Source organism: Neovison vison, chromosome 7, assembly GCF_020171115.1.
Source record: "Neovison vison isolate M4711 chromosome 7, ASM_NN_V1, whole genome shotgun sequence".
NCBI classification, from domain to species: domain Eukaryota; kingdom Metazoa; phylum Chordata; class Mammalia; order Carnivora; family Mustelidae; genus Neogale; species Neogale vison.
Window position 1 is genome coordinate 200,146,361 of NC_058097.1, and position 23,360 is coordinate 200,169,720.

Consider the following 23,360-nt stretch of genomic DNA (forward strand, 5'->3'; position numbering starts at 1 on the left):
TTCCCAACCACCAAAACCAGGGGACCAGGAGAGCCCACTGCCCCAGCGGGGGCTGGTGTGTCTTAGTCATGGGTCTCCGCTGTGCAGAGAGGCTTTGGCAGGAAGGTGTAGCCAAGATTGGACTCATGAATGCTGAATGGAGAAGAGCAAAGAGCCCTGGTTCCGGCCCCAGGTGAGGGGGCTCGGCAAGTCGCATCCTTCGGCCTCAGTTTTCCTCATCTGTAAAGTGAGGCTGTGAATGGGGTCGGGTTCAATCAGGGGCTCTCACCCTTCCCGGGTCCATGTGTCCTGAAATCCTAGGAAAGGTATGCACTGTTCCCCAACAAAACGCTCGTGTATACACGCTAGGAGAGCCGCAGCGGCTGCTGGGCCTGGCCCCCGAGGTCAGCGGAAAGCCCTGAGCTGGGCGAACGCCGCAGTCCTCCGCCCTCGGGCTCGGGCTCTCCGACTTCTCCCAGCACAGCTCGGGAGGCGGGAGGCGGATCTTCGGTCTAGCTTGGGCCCGCCGACCTGCCTGCAGCCTCGGCCGCCCCCTCCCGGGTAAGGCGGCACAAGGGCGCTCCCAGGTGGGTGGGCCGAGGACTCGGGGGCGCGGGCAGAGACGCCCACCTCTCGCCGGTTCCGGGTTCAAGAAACCCCCGAGCGCAGGAGGAAGATGGGTTCCCGCCATTGCCGGGCTCCGTCCCATTCTCGCCGCACACACCCGGGAAACCGAGGCCGGGAGGGGCCAGGACTGGCCCAAGGTCGCGCCGCGAGCCGCGGCCGGGGGGCGCGCGGAGCCGCGCGGGCCGGGTTGGAGGCGCCCCGAGCTGGAGCCGCGGGGGCGGGTAGCGGGGTGGCGGCGCGGAGCGGGGCTGCGGCGGGGCCCCGGCTGCCGTGTGGCCCGCGTCCGGCAGGGGTGCGCCCGCCGCCAGTCCGGCCCCTCCTCCGAGAGGCCGCCGCTGCCAGAGGCAATCTCTGCCCCGCGCTGGGGGCGCGGCGGGGCGGGCGGGGGGCGGCGGGAGCGAGGCGAGCTGAGCCCCGGGGAATGCCCTCCGGGGGCGCCGCCTGGGGTGGGGCGGCCGGGCCCTGCAACTCGAGCCGCTGCCCCGGGTTAAAAATACCCCCGGCCCTGCCCTCCCCCGCGCTCCCCTCCCCCGCCCCCGCGGTGCCCTTCCGTCTGGGCCGCAGCGGCCCCTCCCCGGGCACCGCTGTGCCTTTCAGTAATCTGTCCTCGCGCGCGCTCGGCGGCGGTGGGAGGGGCGGGGAGACCCCGGGAGAGAGATAGGCGGAGAAGGGGACGCCGAGATAAGGGGGAGCCGAGGGGAAGCCGGGTAGGAGGCCGAGGAGGAGCAGGAGGAGGGAGGGGGAGAGGAGGGCGGAGGGGCCGCGGGAGGAGGGCGGGGAGGAGCGCTCTTCCTGGTTGGGCCCTGCCCTGAGCCGCCACCCGGGAAGGCAGCCGCAGGGACTGCAGCGATCCCCCCCAAACACTGCTCCCCCAGGTAAGGGGCTGGGTGTCCGGGCCAGGATTTCCCGACCTCTGGCCACTGCTCTCGGGCTGAGGGGCTGCCCCCTGCGCCGGGTCTTCTGAGTGCCCGGGACAGGGGCGGCGGCTCGGGAAGCCGCTCAGCCCAGGCAGCCGGCCCAGCCTGCGCTCACCACTGTCTCCAGGGGCTGGGCTGGGGGAAGGCCGGAGGGGTCGGGACGGAGGCCCGGCAGCCCTGGATCACCCAGCCCGTCTCAGGGCGCTGGGGAGGGGGGGACCCTGGCTGCCTGGAGTTCTCAGCCTCCCAGTCGGGTAAAGGGGCCAGTGCCTAGGAGCTTGGCTGTTTGGGGAAGGGGTTCCTGTGGCATCTCCCGGCCCTGCCTTGCCCCACCTGCCTGGCTTGCTGAGCCCAGCACTGCAGGGCCCGCGACAGTGGGAGTCCGGGAAGGGGAGGGGTTAGCATTATGAGAGCTGGGGAGGGGGTGGCCAGTGCACCGAGGGGCGGAACAGCCCCCCTCCTGGTTTCTTGGGGCATAAGGAGGTGGCAGAGAGTCCTGGGTTCTATGAGGGGAGCGGTGAGGTGGGGAAACCCCAGGTTTGGAAAGTAGGGGTGGTCAGGGGCAGGCAGGAGCCCCAGTTCTAGCTCTGGGAAGGCCTGGGTTCTGAGCACGCTGGTCTGTCCTGCAGGATGGCTGAGGAGCTCATCACCCCCGTGTACTGCACCGGGGTGTCTGCTCAAGTGCAGAAGCAGCGGGCCAAGGATCTGGGCCTTGGCCGCCATGAAAACGCCATCAAGTACATGGGCCAAGACTATGAGCAGCTGCGGGCTCATTGCCTGCAGAGTGGGGCCCTCTTTCGTGACGAGGCTTTCCCCCCGGTGCCCCAGAGCCTAGGCTACAAGGACCTGGGCCCCAACTCCTCCAAAACCTATGGCATCAAGTGGAAGCGTCCCACGGTGAGAGGGACCCCATCCCCGGGGTGGGCTCAGTTTACTCCTGTCCTGGGTGAGGAGTGGGAATAAGACTCCAGGTCCCTGGTGGGGAGTGAGCTGTGGGGCGGCTGAGTTCCAGTTTGGGGGAGGGCTGGCCCAGAGACAGGACTCGGGTCTCTTGCAGGAGCTGCTCTCGAATCCCCAGTTCATTGTGGATGGAGCCACTCGCACAGACATCTGCCAGGGAGCACTGGGTAGGCCCTTGGTGGAGGTGGGGGGGTGATTCTGGGTGTTTTTTCCAGAGTAGTTTCCCCTGCCTGTTCCTTCCGGCTCTGCCCTAACCCCTCCCTCCCTCCTGCAAGCACAGGCAGGTTCTGGCTATCAGCGCTGGGCTGGTTTGCCTAGATTCCTAGGTCGGGTCTCTTTGTTGAGGGACATGGCGCCCAGGGAATCCCAGGGTCTCCCAGGAATGGGCATCCATGCTTCCCCGGGAGCAGATGTGCAGAGCAGTCCTGATTGGGTCCCTCCCATCCCAGGGGACTGTTGGCTCCTGGCTGCCATTGCCTCCCTCACCCTCAATGACACACTTCTGCATCGAGTGGTTCCACACGGCCAAAGCTTCCAGAACGGCTATGCCGGCATCTTCCATTTCCAGGTGAGGAGCCCCGGATCCACCTAGGACCAGGGCGTGGGGGAAAAGGGGGTAGCAGGCCCTGGAGGAGGTGAGGACCGGTGACTCACAGCACTCTGATGTTAGGGCAGCTTAAGTCCACACCCTGCGGGGATCGGTCCTCCCTCTAGAAAGAATTTGACCTCTTGATGCCATCTCAGATCTGTCATGTGTGAAACGGCTGGGCAAGGCAGGTATTTCGGCTGGCGGCTTTCCCGTGTGGTTGTGGGTATCAGGAGGAAAGTGCTCGGAGGAATCGAAAGATCTCTGTAGTATTTCCTGGGGGACAAATGCTTTTCCTCCACAGAGTCTCAGTGTCCCATCTGAAGAATGGATAGTGTTCCCCTGGGGGAAAACAGACCAGCACAGGTGGCCATCCCCACTGGTGGCGCAAGTGGCCCCCCTCCCCCACCTCCTCCTGCACTTTGGCAGCCTCTAGCCTCTGACAGAGCCCTGCAGAGAAGAAAGAAGGGATTAAATTTGTTTAAACCTGCTATCCCCCTCCCCTTTCTAAAAGATTTTACTTATTTATTTGGCAGAGATCACAAGTAGGCAGAGAGGCAGGCAGAAGCAGAGGGGGAAGCATGCTCACTCCTGAGCAGAGAGCCTGATGTGGGGCTCGATCCCAGGACCCTGAGATCGTGACCTGAGCAGAAAGCAGAGGTTTAACGCACTGAGCCACCCAGAGCACGCCCCCCCCCGCCCCCCTCCGCTATTCCCTTTTTGCACACAGAGCCCATTTCTCAAGTCACACTAAGGAATTCTCAGTCAGCTGATGCTGGGAGAGAGAAACCCCCATCAACCCTGGATGAGACCCTCTGGCCCTAGTGGCCCCAACCCTGCCCCGGGGATTCCAGGGCCCTCTCCCCTCTGGCCTGATCAGGGGTCCTTTTCCCTTTTCCATCCTGCCCTGGGCCTGAGCAGAGCAGACCAGAGGTGCCTAGGGTTGCACCTGCAGGGTCCCGCTTGCAGGGGTGTGGCCTCGCTGCCCCGCCCCCTCCCTCCCTCCTCCAATCCGCTCCTCCCTGGCCTCTTGATTGGCCTGTTCCGTACATCCGCCCCAACTCCTAATTACTTGGGCCCGCTTCCTCTCCTTGCCAGGTTGTTCTGCACTCCTTCCCACCTACCTGGCACTCCGTCGCTTCTGGCCATGGGAAGCCTCTCTCTCCCGCCATCTCTGAAGCAAACCCATGAATGTGGGAACCACATCCATCTCGTGGTCTAGATGCCACATTTTTTGATCCACACTTCATTTACAGGTGTATTTGGTTGCGCACCGCCTCCAGACACACATCCGGACCTAGAATGACCTAGTATAAGACGTAGAATGCAGAAGGGAGGGGACTAGGTCCACGAGAGCCAAGCACCCAGGGCCTTCCAGCCTCTCCATACCTGAGAAAGCACCTTGGTCTGTTTCCAGAGTATCAGTAATGCTGCCCTAAAAACTTTTTAGCTCTGTGAGCATGGTTTGTTTTCCCTTGAAGAAGGCTCCACTGTTCCCTTTTCTGGCCAGGGAAACTGAGACTCAGAGAGGCCACCTCGTTCAGGCTCCTAGATCTGGGGTGCGTGGTCCGGCATCTAGCAGATGGTGGGGCTCAGCTGCTTACCGTGCTCTCGTCCCCTCTAGCTGTGGCAGTTTGGGGAATGGGTGGACGTAGTCGTGGATGACCTGCTGCCCATGAAGGATGGGAAGCTGGTGTTTGTTCACTCTGCCCAAGGCAACGAGTTCTGGAGTGCCCTGCTGGAGAAGGCCTATGCCAAGTGAGTAGGGGCCACGGGCCATGGGGATCCCAGGGCCTTGTTTGCTGCCGGAGCGCTGACCTGGGGCTGCCCGCAGGGTAAATGGCAGCTATGAGGCCCTCTCCGGGGGCAGCACTTCAGAAGGCTTCGAGGACTTCACAGGCGGGGTCACCGAGTGGTATGAGCTGCGCAAGGCACCCAGCGACCTCTATCAAATCATCCTCAAGGCCCTGGAGCGGGGGTCCCTCCTGGGCTGCTCCATTGACGTGAGTGCACCCAGCCTTGACCCCTGAGCGCCCCTCCCCCACATGACCTGTCTTCTCTTCCAGCGGTTTCCTTTTCCAGCCCAGCCGGGGGCCTTGTCCTGGCCCCAGACTTGGCTCCAGACCCATCACCTAACCCAGCCTCATCTGTCACCTCAGTCCTGTCGGCCTCCTTCGTGGCTGGTGTCGTTCCTGTCCCCCAGACTTCAGACAGCTTGTTTTCCTGCCCTTCTGCTGCCCGGTGCTGTCGGCCATGCTGTTCATCACCCCCTCTGCTGCTCTTCTGTCCTCACCACTTACCGTTGACCGCGGGCTCCTCCCCCTACATCACTGTGTCCTTAGCTCTAACCTCATCCCTGCTCTCTCCTTCTCCCCCAGTCCTCGCTGACTCAGTTCTGTCCTCACTCCCTTCTCCACCTCACCGCATCTCTCTCCATGAGGGCCTTAGGGCTCTGGGGGAGCACACGCTATGTGTGTATGTGCCCGTGTGTGTTTGCACGGGGTCTGGCCAGCTCTGGCCAAAGCAGTGTCAGTGAGCTGCCCAGGCCCCCTCCGCCAGTGGTGGCGTTGGAGGAGTGACCCTCCCCTTCCAGGGGTGCAGTGTATGTGGGGGCATTAGGCAGAGTCAGGGTCCCTGCTTGCCACTCTCAGTGGCCGTCATATGTGCTTGGGGGATGTCTGGGACCTGTGATGCTTGGGGCTTACCTCCTGACTGGGGATGGGGGTGCCTATGGTCCCTGGAACCTGGCCCCTGACCACGACACTTGTGTTGCTGTGCAGATCTCCAGCGTTCTGGACATGGAGGCCGTCACCTTCAAGAAGCTGGTGAAGGGCCACGCGTACTCTGTGACAGGGGCCAAGCAGGTAGCAGCCCACATGGGGGCCTTCCCTGGAGGGTGGTTCCCGCCTCCTCTCTTGCCTTTGCCTGTTTGGCCTGCACCCAGGGCGTGGGGGAAGGGCTGGCTCTTCGACCTCCCAAAGCATCTTACTTGTGTCTCGTGGCCCCTGATCCTGAAATGTTTATCTTGCTCTGCGCTGGTTTTCGGTAGCTTGTGTGCATAGCTGCCTCCCTCCACGGTAAATTCCTAGAGAACGGGCTGTATTTCCCCTGCTGCGGTGCTGGGCGCTGAGCAGGGCTCCTGAGGGTGAAGGGGCAGGAAGTGACGTTTGCTCGAAGTGGGCACTGACTGGAGCTTTTGGGAACAGGTGAACTACCAGGGCCAGATGGTGAGCCTGATCCGGATGCGGAATCCCTGGGGCGAGGTGGAGTGGACGGGAGCCTGGAGTGACGGGTGAGGGGCAGTGGACCCTGACCGGGGAGGCTGGTCGGGGCCGCCGGCGTCTGTGCTGGGGCTGTGCTCAGGACTGACCGGGGAGGGGGGCGTTGGGGGGCATCTCTGTGTTACTGGTTCTGGGGGACTGTCCCGACACAGTTCAGGCCGAGCATCCTTGGAGCTGGCCCTCCTGTGACAACCTCTGGAATTGGGACATTGGGCTGGACCACACGGAGGCCTTCTGACTGGGGCTCAGGGAGGATGGGCCCCGGGGACGGAGGCCGCCGGTCAGTCCTGCCAGCGCCTGGCAGCGCCCTCTCCCCCCAGCTCCTCGGAGTGGAACAGCGTGGACCCTTACGAGCGGGAGCAGCTCCGGGTGAAAATGGAGGATGGAGAGTTCTGGTGAGCGGCCCCCTGCCCTGTCCGGCCCCTCTGGGGTTTGCGCTCCCGCTCCCGAGCTCCACGAACCCCACACCTGCCCCCTCCCTCTGTGCCCTGGCTGGGGACCGGGGCTCAGCTGTGTTCCGGGACCCCAGGATGTCCTTCCGGGACTTCATGCGTGAGTTCACGCGCCTGGAGATCTGCAACCTGACGCCCGATGCGCTCAAGAGCCGGTCCATCCGCAAGTGGAACACGACGCTGTACGAGGGCACCTGGCGGCGGGGGAGCACCGCGGGCGGCTGCCGGAACTACCCAGGTGACCCCCCTCCCCGGTCAGTCCTGAGCACACCCGCGGGGCACCCAGGGGTGGCGTCTGGGCCCGGCTGCCTCCTGGTCGCTCACCTTGCTCCCCGCACGTCTCCTCCCCAAGCCTCCGTTTTTCTCATTTGTGAGATGGTGTGGTTGTGCTGACCTCTGAGATTTTCCTCGAGGAGTATCCTTTACTCCTCATTCTGGAACCTTCCCTCCTGGCTTGCTGTCTTCTTCCTGGGCCTCCGGCCACTGTTCCCTGGCCTTCTGAATCCATGCGGGTGACGTGGGCCACAGCCTGGGCTCTCCATTCCTCCCCACCCACACCTGCAGCGACCCTTTCTTCTGCCTTAGTTCAGGCACCCCCTGAAGGCCCACCGGAGCCTGGCCAGACCTCGCAGCCTGACCTCTGCCCTGACCCTTTGGGCCCCCTCCTCCAGCAGCCCTCAGCCTCATCTAACCATCTGGTCTGTGAAGCCCACTGTTGCCCTATCCTTCCCCAGTCATTGTGTCTTTTCTTCTCACCAGTTAGAGTCACCATGGTCATCTTGTCCCCGCAGACGCTCTGGCTCCTGGCTCCCTCTGCTCCTCCCCCTCCCCCGAAGAATCCCAGCTGAACTCTCTCCATCAGCTGCAGGACCACTGAGAGGGGCTGCATTTTCCCTGTCACGCAACGGGGGCAGCATTTTCCCTGTAAATTCACAGCCGTGGCCCTCAGAGTACCCCCTTGCATGGTTCCCGCCAGTTCCCTTGCCAGTTAGGAACATTTCCACTCCCTCAGATCTGCCTCCGCGGTTACTCCTGTCTGCGGACCTGGCCTTGCACTTGAGGGATACCTCTACTTCCCGCAGGGCGCCTCGGGTGTTCGCCCCGCCTGTCTTGGCCTATGCCTGTCATTACTGCTCTCTTGACTGACAATGACAGAACTGCTCGTGCTCATGGGGGGCCACCCCTGCCCCTGCTCAGGCTCCCGTTCTCCCACGTGTCTGAAAGCCTTAGGCTCCATCATCCGTCACCCCCGGCCCCTGTTCTCCGTTTCCCCCGTCTTCGAGCACCTCTCGTGACCACACTTCCCCACCCATTGCTCTGCTCCCCTTCGAAGCAAAATGTTCCCGTTTGCTACACCCCCGTTTCCTTTCCAGCTTCCAGTTCAGATTTTTAAAACCGCTGTGGTCTAGCTTCCGTCCTCACCGTGCGATCTCTTTGGAAGGCCACCCGGATCCTTGGCTTATCCAGACCCCGCCCCCCCACAGCTCTGTTCCCATGTCCCGTGCCCTCCGTGTTCCCAGCATGGCTCATAGCCCTGTTTTGAAGCATTTTTTCCTCCTTGTGGGGATCCAGTTCCAGTTTTTCCTCAAATAGGCAATAGCTGTGCCCTGCATCATTTATTAAGAAAACTCTCTCCTTTTCTCCCTGCGGTGACGGTCCGTCCGATAGTTCCCGTATCCGTGTGGGTCTCCTTCTAGACTCACCGTTCCATCCCTTGGTTTTCCGCTTCTGCGGATAGCACGTTGATTTCATTGCTAGAGATCTGCAAGAAGTCCTTTGGGGGTGGGGCAAACGCCTTCAAGAGTCTCTTAGCTATTCTTGCCCTCTGTTTTCTTGTACGAATTTTAGAATCAGCTACTAAGCCTTACAGAGAATCATTTTGAGACTTTATGTGGAATTGCGCTGACACTATAGATCGATTTGGGGAGAACTGACATCTTTAAAGCTTTGAGTCGTCTTATCCAAGAATGTGGCATATTTCTGTTTTGGTCTTCTTAGTGTCTTTCAATGAAATTTTATAATTTTCATCTAGAAGACTTAAATATCTTTGAGCTTAATTACTAGGTACTGTATCATCTTGTTGCTATTATAAATGGCGTTTCTTAAAATTCTGTTTCCCAAATAATACAGTAACATGCACTTGATCTTTTAAATTTATTTTGTATCCAGCAATCTTTTTTTTTCTTTTTTTTTTTCCCAATAGTGCATGGGGCAAGAGAGTAGTTGGGGGTGGGGGGCACAGGAACAGAATCTTAAGCAAACTTCATGCCCATAGGGCTCGATCTTATGACCCTGAGATCATGACCTCAGCTGATATCAAGAGTCAGACACTTAACTGACTGAGCCACCCAGGTGCCCCTCCGGCAAACTTTTTAAACTATAATTTTTTAAAAAATATTTTATTTATTTGAGAGAGAAATAGTGGCAGAGATAGTTAGAGAGAGCACAATCTAGGGGAGAGGGAGAAGCAGGCTTCCCGCTGAGCAGAGAGCCCGATGCGGGACTCGATCCCAGGACCCTGGGATCATGACCTGAGCCGAAGGCTGAGACTTAATGACTGAGCCGCCCAGGCACCAGTGATTTTTTGTATACCTGCAGTGTTGGGCTGTCACCACCACTATCTAATGCCAGAACCTTTTCATTACTCCCCCAAAAAACCTTGTATCCCTAAGGAGTCACTCCCTCCCTCCCTCTCTCTCTCTAAGCCCCTGGGAACCACTACTCTACATTTTGTCTCTGTAGGTCTTTGTCTTCTAGGTATTGTTGTAAATAGAATCATACAACGTGTGGCCTTTCGTTTCCTGGCTTCTTTCCCTTACCGTAACGTTTTCAAAGGCTGTCCCTGTGGCAGCAGGCTCCCAGATTTTTTTATGGCTGAAAAATACTCCACGGTGTGTGTACCACCACGTTATGCTCATTCAGTCATCAGTTGTTGGACATTGAGATTGTTTCTAGTTTTGGGCTCTTATAAGTCGTACTGCCGCGAATATTCATGTACCTGTATTTGTGGGCGCAGATGTTTCCTTGGGTCTCTTCTTAGGAGCGAAATTGTTGGGTTGCGAGGTAGCCCCATGTTTGGCTCTGAGGAACTGCCACCTGTTTCCTAAAGTGACAGCACCATGATACATTCCCGCTAGCATTGTCGGAGTTCCAGTTTCTCCACATGCTTGTCAACACTTGTCATTGACCAGGTTTTTTATTGTAGCGGTCCCTGTGGGTATAAAATGGCATCTCATTGACAATTTGCATTTCCCTAATGATGAATGATGTTGATAAGAAAGTCTTTTCCTGTATTCATCGGCCACTTATGTATGTTTTTCAGAGTTGCTATTCAAATAGTTCAGTCATTTTAATTTAATTTTATTTAAGATTTTAATAATTTGACGGAGAGAAAGAGTGAGCAGAGGGAGAGGGAGAAGCAGGCTCCTCACTGAGCTGGGAACCCAATGTGGGGCTTGATCCCAGGTCCCTGGGATCATGACCTGAGCTGAAGGCAGATGCTTAACCGCCAGAGCACCTAAGCGCCCCCTAGAAGGATTTCAGTTAACTTTGCCAAGATCCATCAGAGGAATCACTGTCTTCCTTACAAAATGTATTTCTTTTTTTTTTTAATTAATTAATTTATTTTCAGCATAACAGTATTCATTATTTTTTTCACCACACCCAGTGCTCCATGCAATCCGTGTCCTGGATAATACCCACCACCTGGTAGCCCAACCTCCCATCCCTCACCCCCCGCCACTTCAAACCCCTCAGATTGTTTTTCAGAGCCCATAGTCTCTCATGGTTCACCTGCCCTTCCAATCTCCCCCAACTCCCTTCTCCTCTCTAACTCCCCATGTCCTCCACGCTATTTATTATGCTCCACAAATAAGTGAAACCATATGATAATTAACTCTCTCTGCTTGACTTATTTCACTCACAAAATGTATTTCTTAAGTAGTAAGACTTGAAAGACTTAAGCAGAAAGACTTGAAATTACTCCTTGATCCGGCAACTGCAGAATGGGTACTATGCTAGGCATGAAAACAACATTAATATCATTGTGTGTCCCCATCAGAGTTCTTGGGTGACCAGGTGGATTGTCAAAGAGCAGTCATATTTCAAAAGGAATCTCATGAACAGGAGATCTCAGCAATGGTCTTGAAATGTTCATAAATCATGTTATAAACAGATGTGCTGTCGCACAGGCTTTGTTATTCCATTCAAAGAGCACAGCTGGGGGCATCTGGCTGGTTAAGTAGGAGGAGCGTGCAACTCTTGATCTCGGGGTCATGAGTTTGAGCCCCAGGTTGGGTGTAGAGATCATGTAAAAAAATTAATAATTTAGAGGGCACAGACAGAGTAGGTTTGGCATAATTCTCAAGAGCCCTAGGATTTTTGGAACAATAAATGATCACTGCCTTCAACTTAAAGTTACCAACTGTGTTAGCCCCTAATGAGAGAGTCAGCCTATCCTTTGAAGCCTTGAGAGCAGGCATTGACTTCTCCTCTCCAGCTATGAAAGCCAGCATCTTCCTCCAATAGAAGACTGCTTTGTTTACACTGAAAATCTGTTGGTTAGCGTAGCTGCCTGCATTCATGCTCTCAGCTTTACCTGCTGGGAACTTGCTGCTGCCGCTCCTACTTGTTGTGTCTCCTGGCACCTTCATGTTACGGAGTTGGCTTCTTTTCTCAAATGTATGAACCACTGTCTGGTGCCTTTAGACTTTTCCTTCTGCAGCTTCCTCACCTCACTCAGCCTTCACGGAACTGGAGAGAGTTAGGACCTTGCTCTGGATTAGGTCTTCGCCTAGGGAATGTTGGGGCTGGTTTGATCTTTTGTCCGGAACACTAAAACTTATCAGTGATAAGGTTATCTCACTTTCTTATCATGTGTTCACTGGACTAGTGCTTTTATTTTTTTTAAAAAGATTTTATTTATTTTGAGAGAGAAAGAGAGTGCACACAGGCCCACGAGCTGGAGAAGGGATAGAGGGTGAAGCAGACTCCTCGCTGAGTGGGGAGCCCCATGTGGGGCTTAATCCCAGGGTCCTGGGATCGAGCCCCGCGTGGGACTCTCTACTCAGCGGGGAGCCTGCTTCCTCCTCTCTCTCTGCCTGCCTCTCTGCCTACTTGTGATCTCTATCTGCAAATAAATAAATAAAATCTTTTAAAAAAAGTATTTTTCCTTTGTAGTCACAACTTGGCTGTTTGATGGAGGAGGCCTGGCCTTCTGCCCCTTTTGGCTTTTGACACAGCTTCCTCGTTAAGCTTAATCATTTCTAGTTTTTTTTTTTTTAAGATTTTATTTATTTATTTGACAGAGAGAGATCACAAGTAGGCAGAGAGGCAGGCAGAGAGAGAGAGGAAGGGAAGCAGGCTCCCTGCTGAGCAGAGAGCCCGATGCGGGACTCGATCCCAGGACCCTGAGATCATGACCTGAGCCGAAGGCAGCGGCTTAACACCCTGAGCCACCCAGGCGCCCCCATCATTTCTAGTTTTTGATTAAAAGTGGGAGACATGGGACTCTTTCATTTGAACCCTCAGAGGCCATTGTAGGGTTACACACTGGTCTCATTTTAATACTGTTGTGTCTCCAGGAATAGGGAGGCCCCAGAAGAGGGAGAAAGGTGGGACAGCCAGTGGGTGGAATTGTTAGAACACACATGGCATTTGTCTAAGTGGGTGCAACTTGTAGTACCCCCAAATAAGCAGTACCCCCAACAGTAGTGTAAGAGATCACTGATCACTGTAGTACCATATATGGTGTGAGACAGGTGTCCAGCTGAATTCGTGTGCCTGTGGAAATCAGTTGTTTGAGCATGATCTGTTGACAAAACTACGTTTTCCCCATTGAATGGTCTTGGCACCCATGGCAAAAATCAGTTGGCCATCTATGTATATGGGTTTGTTTTTGGGCTCAGTCCTTTTCTTTTAGTTTATATATCCCTTTTTTATTTTAAGATTTTATTTATTCATTCATTTACTCATTCATTCACTCAGAGAGCATGTGTGAGGGAGAGAGAATCCCAAGCAGACTCCATGCTCAGCAAAGAGCTCAATGCAGGGCTCAATCTCACAACCCTGAGATCGTGATCTGAGGTGAAATCAGGAGTCAGATGCTTAACTGACTGAGCCACCCACACACCCCTCTATATCCATTCTTAAGCCTGTACCACAATGTTACAGTTAATGTAGCAATTACTGTAGCTTTGTAGTAAGCTTTGAAATCCGGAAGTGTGAGTCTTCTACCTTTTGCGTTTTTTTTTTTTTTCATAATCATTATGACTTCTGGGCCCCTTATAATTCCATATGAGTCTGAGGATAATGCTTTTCCACTTATGTGAAGAAAGATGTTGGAATTTTAGTAAAGATTACATCGAATCTGCAGATCACTTCCGATAGCGTTGACATTTTAGTAATACTAAATTTTCTGATTTATGAACTTGGGGTATCTTTTTATTTTTTCATTAATTTCTTTCAACAATGTTTTGACGTTTTCAGTGTTAAGTTTTTCAGCTCCTTTGTTAAATTTATATCTAGAGAGTGAGCAAGAGGGAGAGAGAGAAAGCGCATGAGACGGGAGGGACAGAGAACCAGACTCCCCGCTGAGCAGGGAGCCCGATGCCGGACTCCATCCCAGGACTCTGGGATCACAACCTGAGCCAAAAGCAGGCACTTAACTGCCTGAGCCACCCAGGTGCCATCCTATTAGATTTGGTCTCCTGTGCTCAGGGTTTCCAGGAGTCAACAGAAGTCCTTTGGCATTATTTACCTTGTAGGCTCCTAGCGTCCTTTTTGTTTGTTTAAAGATTATGTTTATTTATTTGAGAGAAAAAGCATGAGCCAGAGGAGAGGCAGAGGGAGAAGGGCAAGCAGACTCTGCTGAGTGGGCAGCCTAACGTGGGGCTTGATCCCAGGACCCCGAGACTGTGACCAGAGCCGGAGTCAGACATACAACCTGCTAAGCCACCCAGGTCCCCCACCTCATGTCCATTTTTAAAAAAGGCTTTACTGAGATGTACTTCACATATGATACAATTCACCTACCTCAAGTATAAAAATCACTGTGTATTTTCATATATTGTGGATCTATCACAACATCAATTTTAGAACATTTTTTTATTTTTTTTATTTTTATTTTTTTTAAAGATTTTATTTATTTATTTGACAGAGATCACAGGTAGGCAGACAAGCAGGCAGATAGAGAGGAAGGGAAGCAGGCCCCCTGCCGAGCAGAGAGCCCGATGTGGGACTCGATTGCAGGACCCTGAGATCATGACCTGAGCCGAAGGCAGCGGCTTAACCCACTGGGCCACATTTTTTTAAAAGATTTATTTATTTGACAGAGATCACAAGTAGGCAGAGAGGCAGGCAGAGAGAGAGGAAGGGAAGCAGGCTCCCTGCTGAGCAGAAAGCCCGATGGGCTCGATCCCAGGACCCTGAGATCATGACCTGAGCCGAAGGCAGCGGCTTAACCCACTGAGCCACTTATGCTCCCCTAGAACCTTTTTTACCCCCAAAAGAAACCACACACCCCATGGCTGTCACTCTTGAGCCCTTCCTCCTCATTCCTACGTAACCCCCAGCTTACTGTCTGTCTGCGTGGATTTGCCTGTTTGTACACTCACCCATGTTAGAGTGTGCATCCGTGCTCCATTCCTTTTTTGTTGCTGAGTAATATTCCATTATTTGGTTATGCCACAATTTTCCTGTCCGTTCCTCAGTTGATGGACAATTGGGTTATTTCTGCATTTGGGTATTATAAATAATGCTGCTAAGAGCACTCACATGCAAGTTTTTGTGTGGATGTACGTTTTTGCTTACTTGGGGATGTACCTCGGATTGGAAGTGCAAGGTCATAGGGTCATTCTGTGTTTAACCATTCGAAGAACTGGCAGACTGTTCTGCGCAGTGGCTGCCCCCTTCTGCACCCCACCAGCCCAGTTGGAGGTTCTGCTCTCCACGTCCTGGCTGGCACTTGAGCGCATCTCATTTTGGTTAATGTCACCTTGTGTGGGGGGGATGGGAATGCCGTGGCTTATTCGTGTCTAAAAAGCGGTTTCCAGTATTGTATCCAGCACCTGGTTGTTTTAGGGGCTGTGGGCCGCTGAATCACCCAACTGCCAGAAATGTCTTTGTCACCCTTGCAGCTCTGAGGCCTCCTGTCAGACCCTGCTTTCTCTTTTTCTTCCCTAGGTCATTGTCCACACAGCAGTCACCCGAATCCATTCGGGCCCCTTCTGGTGCCAGCCTGTTGGGGGTGGGGAGGTCCTTTTGCTCTTTGATTCAAACCACACTCCTTACCACCCACCCTGCTCCTGCCCCTTTGCCACCTGTCTGGATCCCCCGTGCTCGCTGGAGTCCGATGCTGCCTTAGATCCTGGCTGCCCTCATGTGTGGGGCTCTTGGTTCTCTCTTCTGCTGCCCAGGGCCTTCCCAGGGCTTCTCCTTCCCATCTCTCTCAATTATCACCTCCTCGGAGATGCCCGGCCTGACGACCTCCAGCTTGCTTATTTTTGTAACTATTCTGTCAATTACATTGACTTGCTCATAGGTTGCTCCCCTCCTAGAACGCGAGCTTAGGAGGGTAGGGACCGTGTGTGTCCCCGCTGCAGGGCTGTCACAGGGCACACGGTGCACACTTAGAACTATTTGTTGGATGAGTGGGTGAACAGACACGCAGAGGGGCCGCACCGCCCTGTTCCTCCTCTGATTCCTGCCGACCACCCACCTCCTGCAGCCACCTTCTGGGTCAATCCCCAGTTCAAGATCCGGCTGGAGGAGACGGATGATGCAGACGACGACTTCGGGGGTCGCGAGTCAGGCTGCAGTTTCGTGCTCGCCCTCATGCAGAAGCACCGTCGCCGCGAGCGCCGCTTTGGCCGGGACATGGAGACCATTGGCTTCGCGGTCTATGAGGTGAGCCCAGGGGGTTGGCCCAGAGCCAGCGGGGAAGCCCGCCTCCCGGTGCGCTGCCGGCGAGTTCCAGCAGGGGGCGCCAAAGGACCCTCCTGCCATAGCGTTCAGGCAGGAGGCCTGGGACACTGTTCCCTAGAGGCACCTGCTGAAGTCGCTCTTGGGCAGAGGCATTTGGCTTAGTTGACAACTGGGAGGTAGCTTCTAGGGGACAGGCTTGGGCTTGGCTTCAGAAAGAAATAGGCATGTGTGCTGTCCTGGTGGAGTAGTGAGCTCCCTGTATTAGAAGTATATAAGCAGAGGCTGGCTTGGGAGGGCCCTGCTTCACCCCTTATGTTTAAGACAGAAACTTCTGGACCTTGCTGGTAGGGGCAAAGAATGGCTGCAGTCTTGGCCCAGGCCCAGAGCTCCTGGCCGCAGACTGATGTAGACCTCTGATGTCCCTGGCCTTTGGGACATGGCAGCTGGCCACCTGGGGTCTGTCTCAGGTTCTCTGATTCAGACACAAGGCCCAGGGCGTTCTGAGGATGAAGAGAACCCTGCCTCCTGCCTGAAGAGGACCAGGCTCCCTTTCCTGAGGTCCTGCGATCCTGCTCTGCTGTGACGATGGGTCTGGGGCCACCAGTGGTCCTGGGCTCTGCCTCCTGGTGTCTTCAACCCATCATTCTTAAGAACTCAGGACCTCTGCCCAGGAAATGCTGCCCCCCACCCCCAGCTCTGGGCCAGGAGCAGGTCTCTTAACTCCTCCATCTCTCTGGCAGGTCCCTCCGGAGGTAGGTGTGACACCGGAATCACCTGGATTTCCATACCCCTGAACACAGGGGGCCTGACGGTGCCCAGAGGGGAGCAAGATGGCCCGCACGTAGAGAGTTAAGAAGTCACCTCTTACGGCTCGCTAACTGCCCTCCTCCCCTCTCCCGGGGCTGGGGGCAGACACTGCTGTCCTGGGCACCAGGGCAGGTAACAAGTGAGGGAGCTGGATTTGAACCCTGGCCCTCAGAGCGCGCGCGCGCACACACACACGGCCCTCTCCCACACACCTGAGGCTCTTCCTGTCTTGCTGTTTCCCCTGAGTGAGCGCTGGCTGCGGCTGCCCGGGACTAGCTAAGTACTCCGCAGCCCTGAGCAAGCTGCCTTAGCTCCAAGCCTCAGTGTCAGCGAGAACACCAGCTTACATGGCCCGCGTGAGCTTTAAACGAGGGCCACACCCCCCGGAACGTACCTGTGCTGCGTGACTTGGGGAATAACCGTGGGAATGTTTCTTCAGTGATGCCCTAGTATCCCCGTCCACCTCCAGTGTCTCCTCGCCGCCGCCCTGTGCGGTAGGCAGGGTTGTCGCCTGCGCCTGACCCATGAGGAAACAGCTGAAACCATTTGTCAGAGTTGTCAGGGTCTGGGTCAATGGGCGGCTCTTGGGGGGGGGCAGGGGCGTGGCCAGCTGCAGCCCCGCCCCCTCCTTGCTTCCGGCCAGCTGGTGGGCCAGCCCGCAGTGCACCTGAAGCGGGACTTCTTCCTGGCGAACTCCTCGCGGGCGCGCTCAGAGCAGTTCATCAACCTGCGGGAGGTCAGCACCCGCTTCCGCCTGCCGCCCGGGGAGTACGTGGTGGTGCCCTCCACCTTCGAGCCCAACAAGGAGGGGGACTTCGTGCTGCGCTTCTTCTCGGAGAAGAGCGCCGGGACCCAGTGAGTCGAGAGCCTCTCGCCAGTGCCTCCTCCCCACCTGCTTGGGGTCTCCCTGCGCCCTCCTGACTGGACCCCCTCTCTCCCCACCCCTGCAGGGAACTGGACGACCAGATCCAGGCCAATCTCCCTGATGAGGTGCGTGCCCTACCCACCCCCCACACTCCCTGCCCCGTGCCTTCCACTTCTGCCCTCAGCCTGGGTGTGTCGTGGGGACCTGGGCGTCTTGGCTCCTGCAGGGAGCCTTGAGAGGGATCCTGATCCCTCATCCGCCCAGCACTTGACAGTTTGCAAAGGCTTTTGAGGTCATAGTGGTGCGAGATCCCTGAGCTCTTGTCTCTTTCGAGTTTTTGCTGAGCTCCTTGGTCACCCCGTTTCCTCTATGACAACCGTGTCAGGATGCCGTCACCCTCTTCCCCTTCAGCGAGAAACTCAAGTTCAGGGAGGTTCAGGAACTTGCCCCCCCATCACAGATCTGAAGGGTGCCCAGTTTGGGCCACAGAGCCCTGGGCAGGTGGATGGGGCGGCGGCGGTGGGGGGGGGGTCTAGATTCCCACTTTCCAGGTGAGAAGAGTGAGGCTCTGAGACGTGATGAGGCGGGCAGGTGGTGACGAGTGGTCCCAGCCTGGCTCCTGACCTGCTCTCCCCTGCGCTCCATCCAGCAAGTGCTCTCAGAAGAGGAGATTGACGCGAGTTTCAAGACCCTCTTCAGGCAGCTGGCAGGGGAGGTAGGCTGGGTGGGCTGGGGTGAGGGACTTTGGGGCAGCGGGGGGCAGTCTTTCCCCAGGGTGGGTGGTGCCATCCTCTGTCTTCCCCCAGGACATGGAGATCAGCGTCAAGGAGCTGCAGACCATTCTGAACAGGATCATCAGCAAACGTGAGCGTCCCGGCATCTCTCTGCCCTGGGTGCTCGCTTCCTCTGAACTCCACAATCTGGGCTTCTGCTCCCACGTTGAGCCAAACCCAAGTCCTCGGTGTTCGTGGGCGGGGCAAGCCCCCACTGCCTTTCTGAGCCCTGCTCACCCCACTTCCCTCTCGGACTGCTTCCACCATCTGGCCGGTCCCTGTTCTCTATGCCCGAGTGCCGGGGCTCAGTGTTGTTCTAGAAGCGGAGTTGCTGACAAGCACCATAGTATGAAGGAGAAGCCCACCCCCCTCAAGAAGATACACCCCAGGGCTGGGCCAAGTGGCATCGAGCAGAACGAGGCTGGCTTCACCCCCCCATTCCCACCCCCATGTGCACAGCCAAGGGCAGCCACCCCCGACCTTCCCTTTGCCCCCGCCTCCGACCTCCTTCCACGCTGCTCCCTCAGCCCAGAGCCCTCTCCTCTGGCCCTGCTGTGGGGCCCGTGGCAAACCCCAGCCCTGCCATGGCCACCATGGCCTCACGTTCGTACTGCGTCTGTCCACTTCTGTTTGGCACTGACTCCCTTTCATTTGTGGCTCTTCCGTGGCAGGGACACGGCTGACGGCACACCAGCTTGATTGTTCTAGTGCTTTAAACCGTGCTAACGATAAAAATGACCTGACGCACCCACCCTGCTAGACTTTCCCATGCCAGGCGCCAGGAATCATGCTCCCCCGGTCCCCGTCCCACCTGGGGACCCCTGCGCGGTGCCGCAGAAGCTCGCGGGGTTGAGGTGTTGGAACTGGTTTTCTTGCAGACAAGGACTTGCGTACCAAGGGCTTCAGCCTGGAGTCGTGCCGCAGCATGGTGAACCTCATGGACGTATCCTTCGCTTCTGTTTCCTGAGGCTGCTTGGGCTGGGCAGCGTGTGGGAGAGGGACACCCTGTGACCTCTTCCGAGAACAGTGCAGGGAAAGGGACAAAGCCCTGTCAAGTGTGGACAGACCAGCTCTTTTCCCGGGCAACTTCCCGTTGACTGGGAAGGGGAAACGGAGGCACAGGCTTTGTGTTGAGTGAGCGATAGAGCAGGGTTTAGGTCCTTGAGTGACCTTCAAGTTGGTGCTTTTTGTATCCCTCCAAACCCAGCTCCCCTGGCTTTGCAGGTTCCTGCCTCTTCCCATCTCCCCTCACCTTGAGGTCAGTCTCCCCTTCTTCCCGGTTGCTTCTCACCCTGCGCCTGGTTTAAGCTGCCCTTTAAAAAAAATATTTATTAGAGAGCGAGGGTACACACATGCGCACGAGCAGGGAAGAGGCAGAGGCAGAGGGAGAAGCAGGTTCCCTGCTGAGCAGGGAGCCTGATGCGGGGCTCGATCTCTGGACCCCGAGATCATGACCTGGGCTGAAGGCAGACGCTTACCCGAAAGAGCCTCCCACGTGCCCCTGGTTTAAGCTTCTTAACAGTAGCCCCCAGCGGGACGGCAATGGGAAACTGGGCCTGGTGGAGTTTAACATCCTGTGGAACCGAATCCGGAATTACCTGGTGGGTGGCCCCTCAGCCCTGCTGGTGCCCGCCCTCTGCTGTGGCCTTGATCCCAGGCGGGGCCTCTGCCCACCCCACCTCTCCAGATCCAGCCCCTGGCCCACCTTTCGCGTCTTTCCCCTGCACCCTCATCAAGCCCCCACCCTGGGCGGGGCGGGAAGGGCTGGGTGCCTCCCTCGGCCCGGCCCTCACCCTCCGCTCCCTGCTCTAGTCCATCTTCCGGAAGTTTGACTTGGACAAGTCGGGCAGCATGAGCGCCTACGAGATGCGGATGGCCATCGAGTCTGCGGGTAAGGCCTGAGTGCCGGAGGCCAATGGCCCCAGGCCGATTCCCCACTGGTGACCCAGGGTGGCAGGCTAGCACACTGTCCTTGTCCTTTGGGTGGTGGTGGTGATGCGTTGTGGCATCCTGTGGGGACTGAGCTACGTGCTTTGTCAGCATTTCCTTTTGCCCTTGCTGCAGCCTGACTGGGCGAGGGTCTCTGACTATCTCCACTGTATGCGGAAGAAACAAGGCTCAGAGAGGGAAAGCAACTGGCCTGCTGCCTCACAGCCAGGGAGGGGTGGAGGTGGGCGCCTGAGCCTCCAGTAAGGGAGGTGTGTGTCCGGATGAGGCCAGGGCTTTCTGCACAAATAAAACTGGACATCTGGGCCCTCTGGCCCCTGATTCCCTGGGGCTGTCAGGCCCTCGCTCCCTCTGGGGCTGGCACTTGCTTGCCCAGCCCCTCCCAGCAGCGGGCCCTACTCAGGAGGCCTTCAGGCTTTGGACCTGCAGGGTTCACCCTGCCCGCTGCCTCCAGTCCCCCTCCCTGTCCCTTTGGGCCAGGCCATGCCGCCCTGGCCCTTACCCACTCTCCCGGGCCAGGCTTCAAGCTCAACAAGAAGCTGTATGAGCTCATTATCACCCGCTACTCGGAGCCAGACCTGGCCGTGGACTTCGACAACTTCGTGTGCTGCCTAGTGCGGCTGGAGACCATGTTCCGTGAGTGCCCCGTCGGGTCCTGCCTCTGGTTCTGTCTCTCGTCAGCTGTGGGGGAACGACAGGGCAATAGGGATATAGGACATACGTGCCATGGCGTGGGCCAGAGAGGTGAAGGGCGTGGCACTTGGGACCCTGCGGGCTGAGTGCTGGGAGGTTAGGGGAGCGGGGACCTGGCAGCAGGGGGGCTCGGGCAGCAGGAAGAGCTGTTTCCCGGCAGGCACAGGTGAGAGCTTGGGGTGCTGTGGGGATGGGGAATGAGGGGCAGGGTGGGTCCTGGTCTTGCGGGAATGTCCTACTGGGTTCTCAGTGCCAGAACTTCTTCTTTTGAATGTAGGATTTTTCAAAACTCTGGACACGGATCTGGATGGTGTCGTGACCTTTGATCTGTTCAAGGTGGGCACTGCCCTTGGCTGTGGCAGGGGAGGGCGTTTAGGGTTGGTGGAACTTCCTTACCTGCCCGGGGGTAGCAGCCTAGGGCTTCAGACCCAGCCCCAAAGGCCAGGCCTCCTGAGTCCTTGAAGGAGGGGGTGGGGTCGTCTGGGTCCTGGGAAGGGAGCAGGAAGGGAGGGCAGGGCTCCTGGAGGTCTCTGTGGCCCTCCTTCCCCCAGAGGGTCCCCTCCCACCTGCCCTCAGTGGGTGAAGCGACAGTGGCTTCTGGGGCGGGAGGCTGGACTTGGTGTCTCTGCTGTCCCCACCTGACCCGTCTCTCCACCCCCCACCCCCTGCAGTGGTTACAGCTGACCATGTTTGCATGAGGCAGGGGCTCGCCCCCTTGCTGTGTTCCTCTCCCTCGTCTGCCAAGCCATGCCTTCCCGCCACGCCACAGCAGGCCACACCAGCTGCAAGTGCCTTCCTCGGAGCGGGAGGCAGCCTCGTCCTCCTGTCCTTCATGTCCCAGCTGCCTCGGCTCATCTGCTCTGCGCAGAGCCGTGTGGCCTTCCCTGCCTTTGCCCTCTGTGGGCGGGGGGGGGGGGGGGGGGGGGGGGGGGTGACGACTCGTCCGCCCCTCCCATCACCAAACAAGGAAGGCAGCTTTCGCTTGTCCCTGCCTCAGGATGGGGTTCCAGGGGGAGCCGACAGCCCCGGGCCTCCCGGTGCCCCGACGGTGTCCAGAGCACCCCCCCCGCCCCGCCCCCCAGTGTCACCTGCAGACCTTCAGACAGAACCACTAGCTCTGCACAGTTACAGCCCAGCTGTGCAGGGCCCTTCCCAGCCGAGGCCTCGTCCTGGGCCTGGGAAGGCCCGCTCCTTACTGCGCAGAAGCCCATGTCCCTCCTCTCCGTGACCTGCCCTGCCCCACCTGCCAGCCAGGAGTCGCCCGGCCTGAGGGGTAGTCGGGTGCTCCCTCCCCCGCTCCTTCCTTTTTTATATTGGTGACTTTAACGGGGACTCTTCAGGGACTGGTGTACCAGTAATGGGGGTGCCAGAGGCACCTGGGTATGGGGTGGGGTGGGGATCTCATATTTTCATGCTGAGAAACCCCAAACAGTAAAGGAAAAGGCCCCATCCCTGTGTCCGAAGTGTATTTCTGTCCCAAGCTGCTGCTCAGGAAGGCACCAGCAAGCCTGGAGCTGGAGGGACAGCCCAGGGCCTCCCACCATCCCCACGCTGCGGCTCCTCCTGGGGGTTCACACTCCTGGGGGTTCACACCCCTGCTGGAGTCCGGGTACCTAGGAAGCTGGGGAGGATGGGGCTCCAAGCTGCAGGGGCAAGGACATACTGGGGAGGTCCCCTTGACCACCCTTGCTGGTCCCTTTTGCCCTCCTCGAAGCCCAAGAGGCCTGACCCCTGCCCTCCATGTACGCTCTGCCCAGAAGGTTCCAGCTGCAACCCGAACTCCCGCTGAGCACAAACCTGACCCCCCAGGAAGCTTCCAGAACACAAGGGCCTCCTTCACCCGGACACCTGCAGCTTATGTAAGCTGCTCAGCCCCTCTGGGTCGCAGCTTTTCTTACCAGAGATAAGAGTGCCTTGCGGTGAGGGTAGAGGAGAGAGGACAGTGGGAAGCAGGGGGTTGGGGGTATGCCACAAACTAGGATGGCGTCTGCGGGGCAGAGGCTGATGGAGCCTGGGGTGGGATGGTGGCTGCCCTTGGCGGCTGGGGGAGGCCCAGATAGAGCCCCGAGTGGCAGACGTCCTGGGCACTGCTTGCCACAGGCTGGTTCAGGGCCTGGACTCCCTGTCCCGAGCAGCATTTGGCCCCCAGGAGTCCTAGAGCTGGACCTGGGCCTTGGCGTCCCGTCAGGGGGACGGGGGCAGGGGGCGGGGGTGCCTGTCACTTGCTGGGAGTCTGGGCTGGTGAGGGGGGCCAGGTCGGGGGCTGGCAGGACAGTCTCATGCCCCCCCACCCCCCATAGTTCTCTGTGTTGGGGTTTGAGAGCGCATTGAGGTAATGGTCTGGACTGTCTGGTGGCCTTACCTGCCCACACACCCACACGGAGGCTGAGTGCCTGCGACCGAGGCGGGGAGACCCCGGCTGCCTCTGAGCGCCCTGCCCCAGCATTCCCATCCTGCCCACCCCCCCCCCGCCCCCGTTGATCCTGTGCAGCCTCTTCTTGGGGGCTGGGGCCCAGGGACTGGGTCCCCTACGCTGTCTGGATTCGGCTCT

The 23,360-nt window shown here is 57.5% G+C and overlaps 1 protein-coding gene across 6 annotated transcripts; it reads left to right on the forward strand.

Annotated features, from left to right (window-relative positions):
- Positions 1-440: 440 nt before the first annotated feature.
- CAPN1 (calpain 1) lies at positions 441-22,258 on the forward strand. Of its 6 annotated transcripts, none has more exons than XM_044259645.1 (22): positions 441-540; positions 2,153-2,420; positions 2,581-2,650; positions 2,933-3,051; positions 4,694-4,827; positions 4,904-5,072; positions 5,850-5,933; positions 6,276-6,361; positions 6,671-6,745; positions 6,880-7,040; positions 15,528-15,706; positions 16,465-16,476; positions 17,175-17,386; positions 17,482-17,521; positions 18,046-18,111; positions 18,203-18,260; positions 19,048-19,112; positions 19,702-19,770; positions 19,982-20,060; positions 20,636-20,752; positions 21,087-21,145; positions 21,481-22,258. In XM_044259645.1, the coding sequence occupies exons 2-22, from the start codon at positions 2,154-2,156 to the stop codon at positions 21,505-21,507; spliced, it is 2,148 nt and encodes a 715-aa protein (XP_044115580.1). In that variant the 5' UTR covers positions 441-540; position 2,153; the 3' UTR covers positions 21,508-22,258. The 6 variants fall into 6 exon arrangements, with proteins under 6 accessions (XP_044115580.1, XP_044115582.1, XP_044115581.1 ...); XM_044259647.1 differs by having other exon boundaries at positions 480-566; XM_044259646.1 differs by lacking the exon at positions 441-540 and adding an exon at positions 652-743.
- The last annotated feature ends 1,102 nt before the right edge of the window (positions 22,259-23,360 follow it).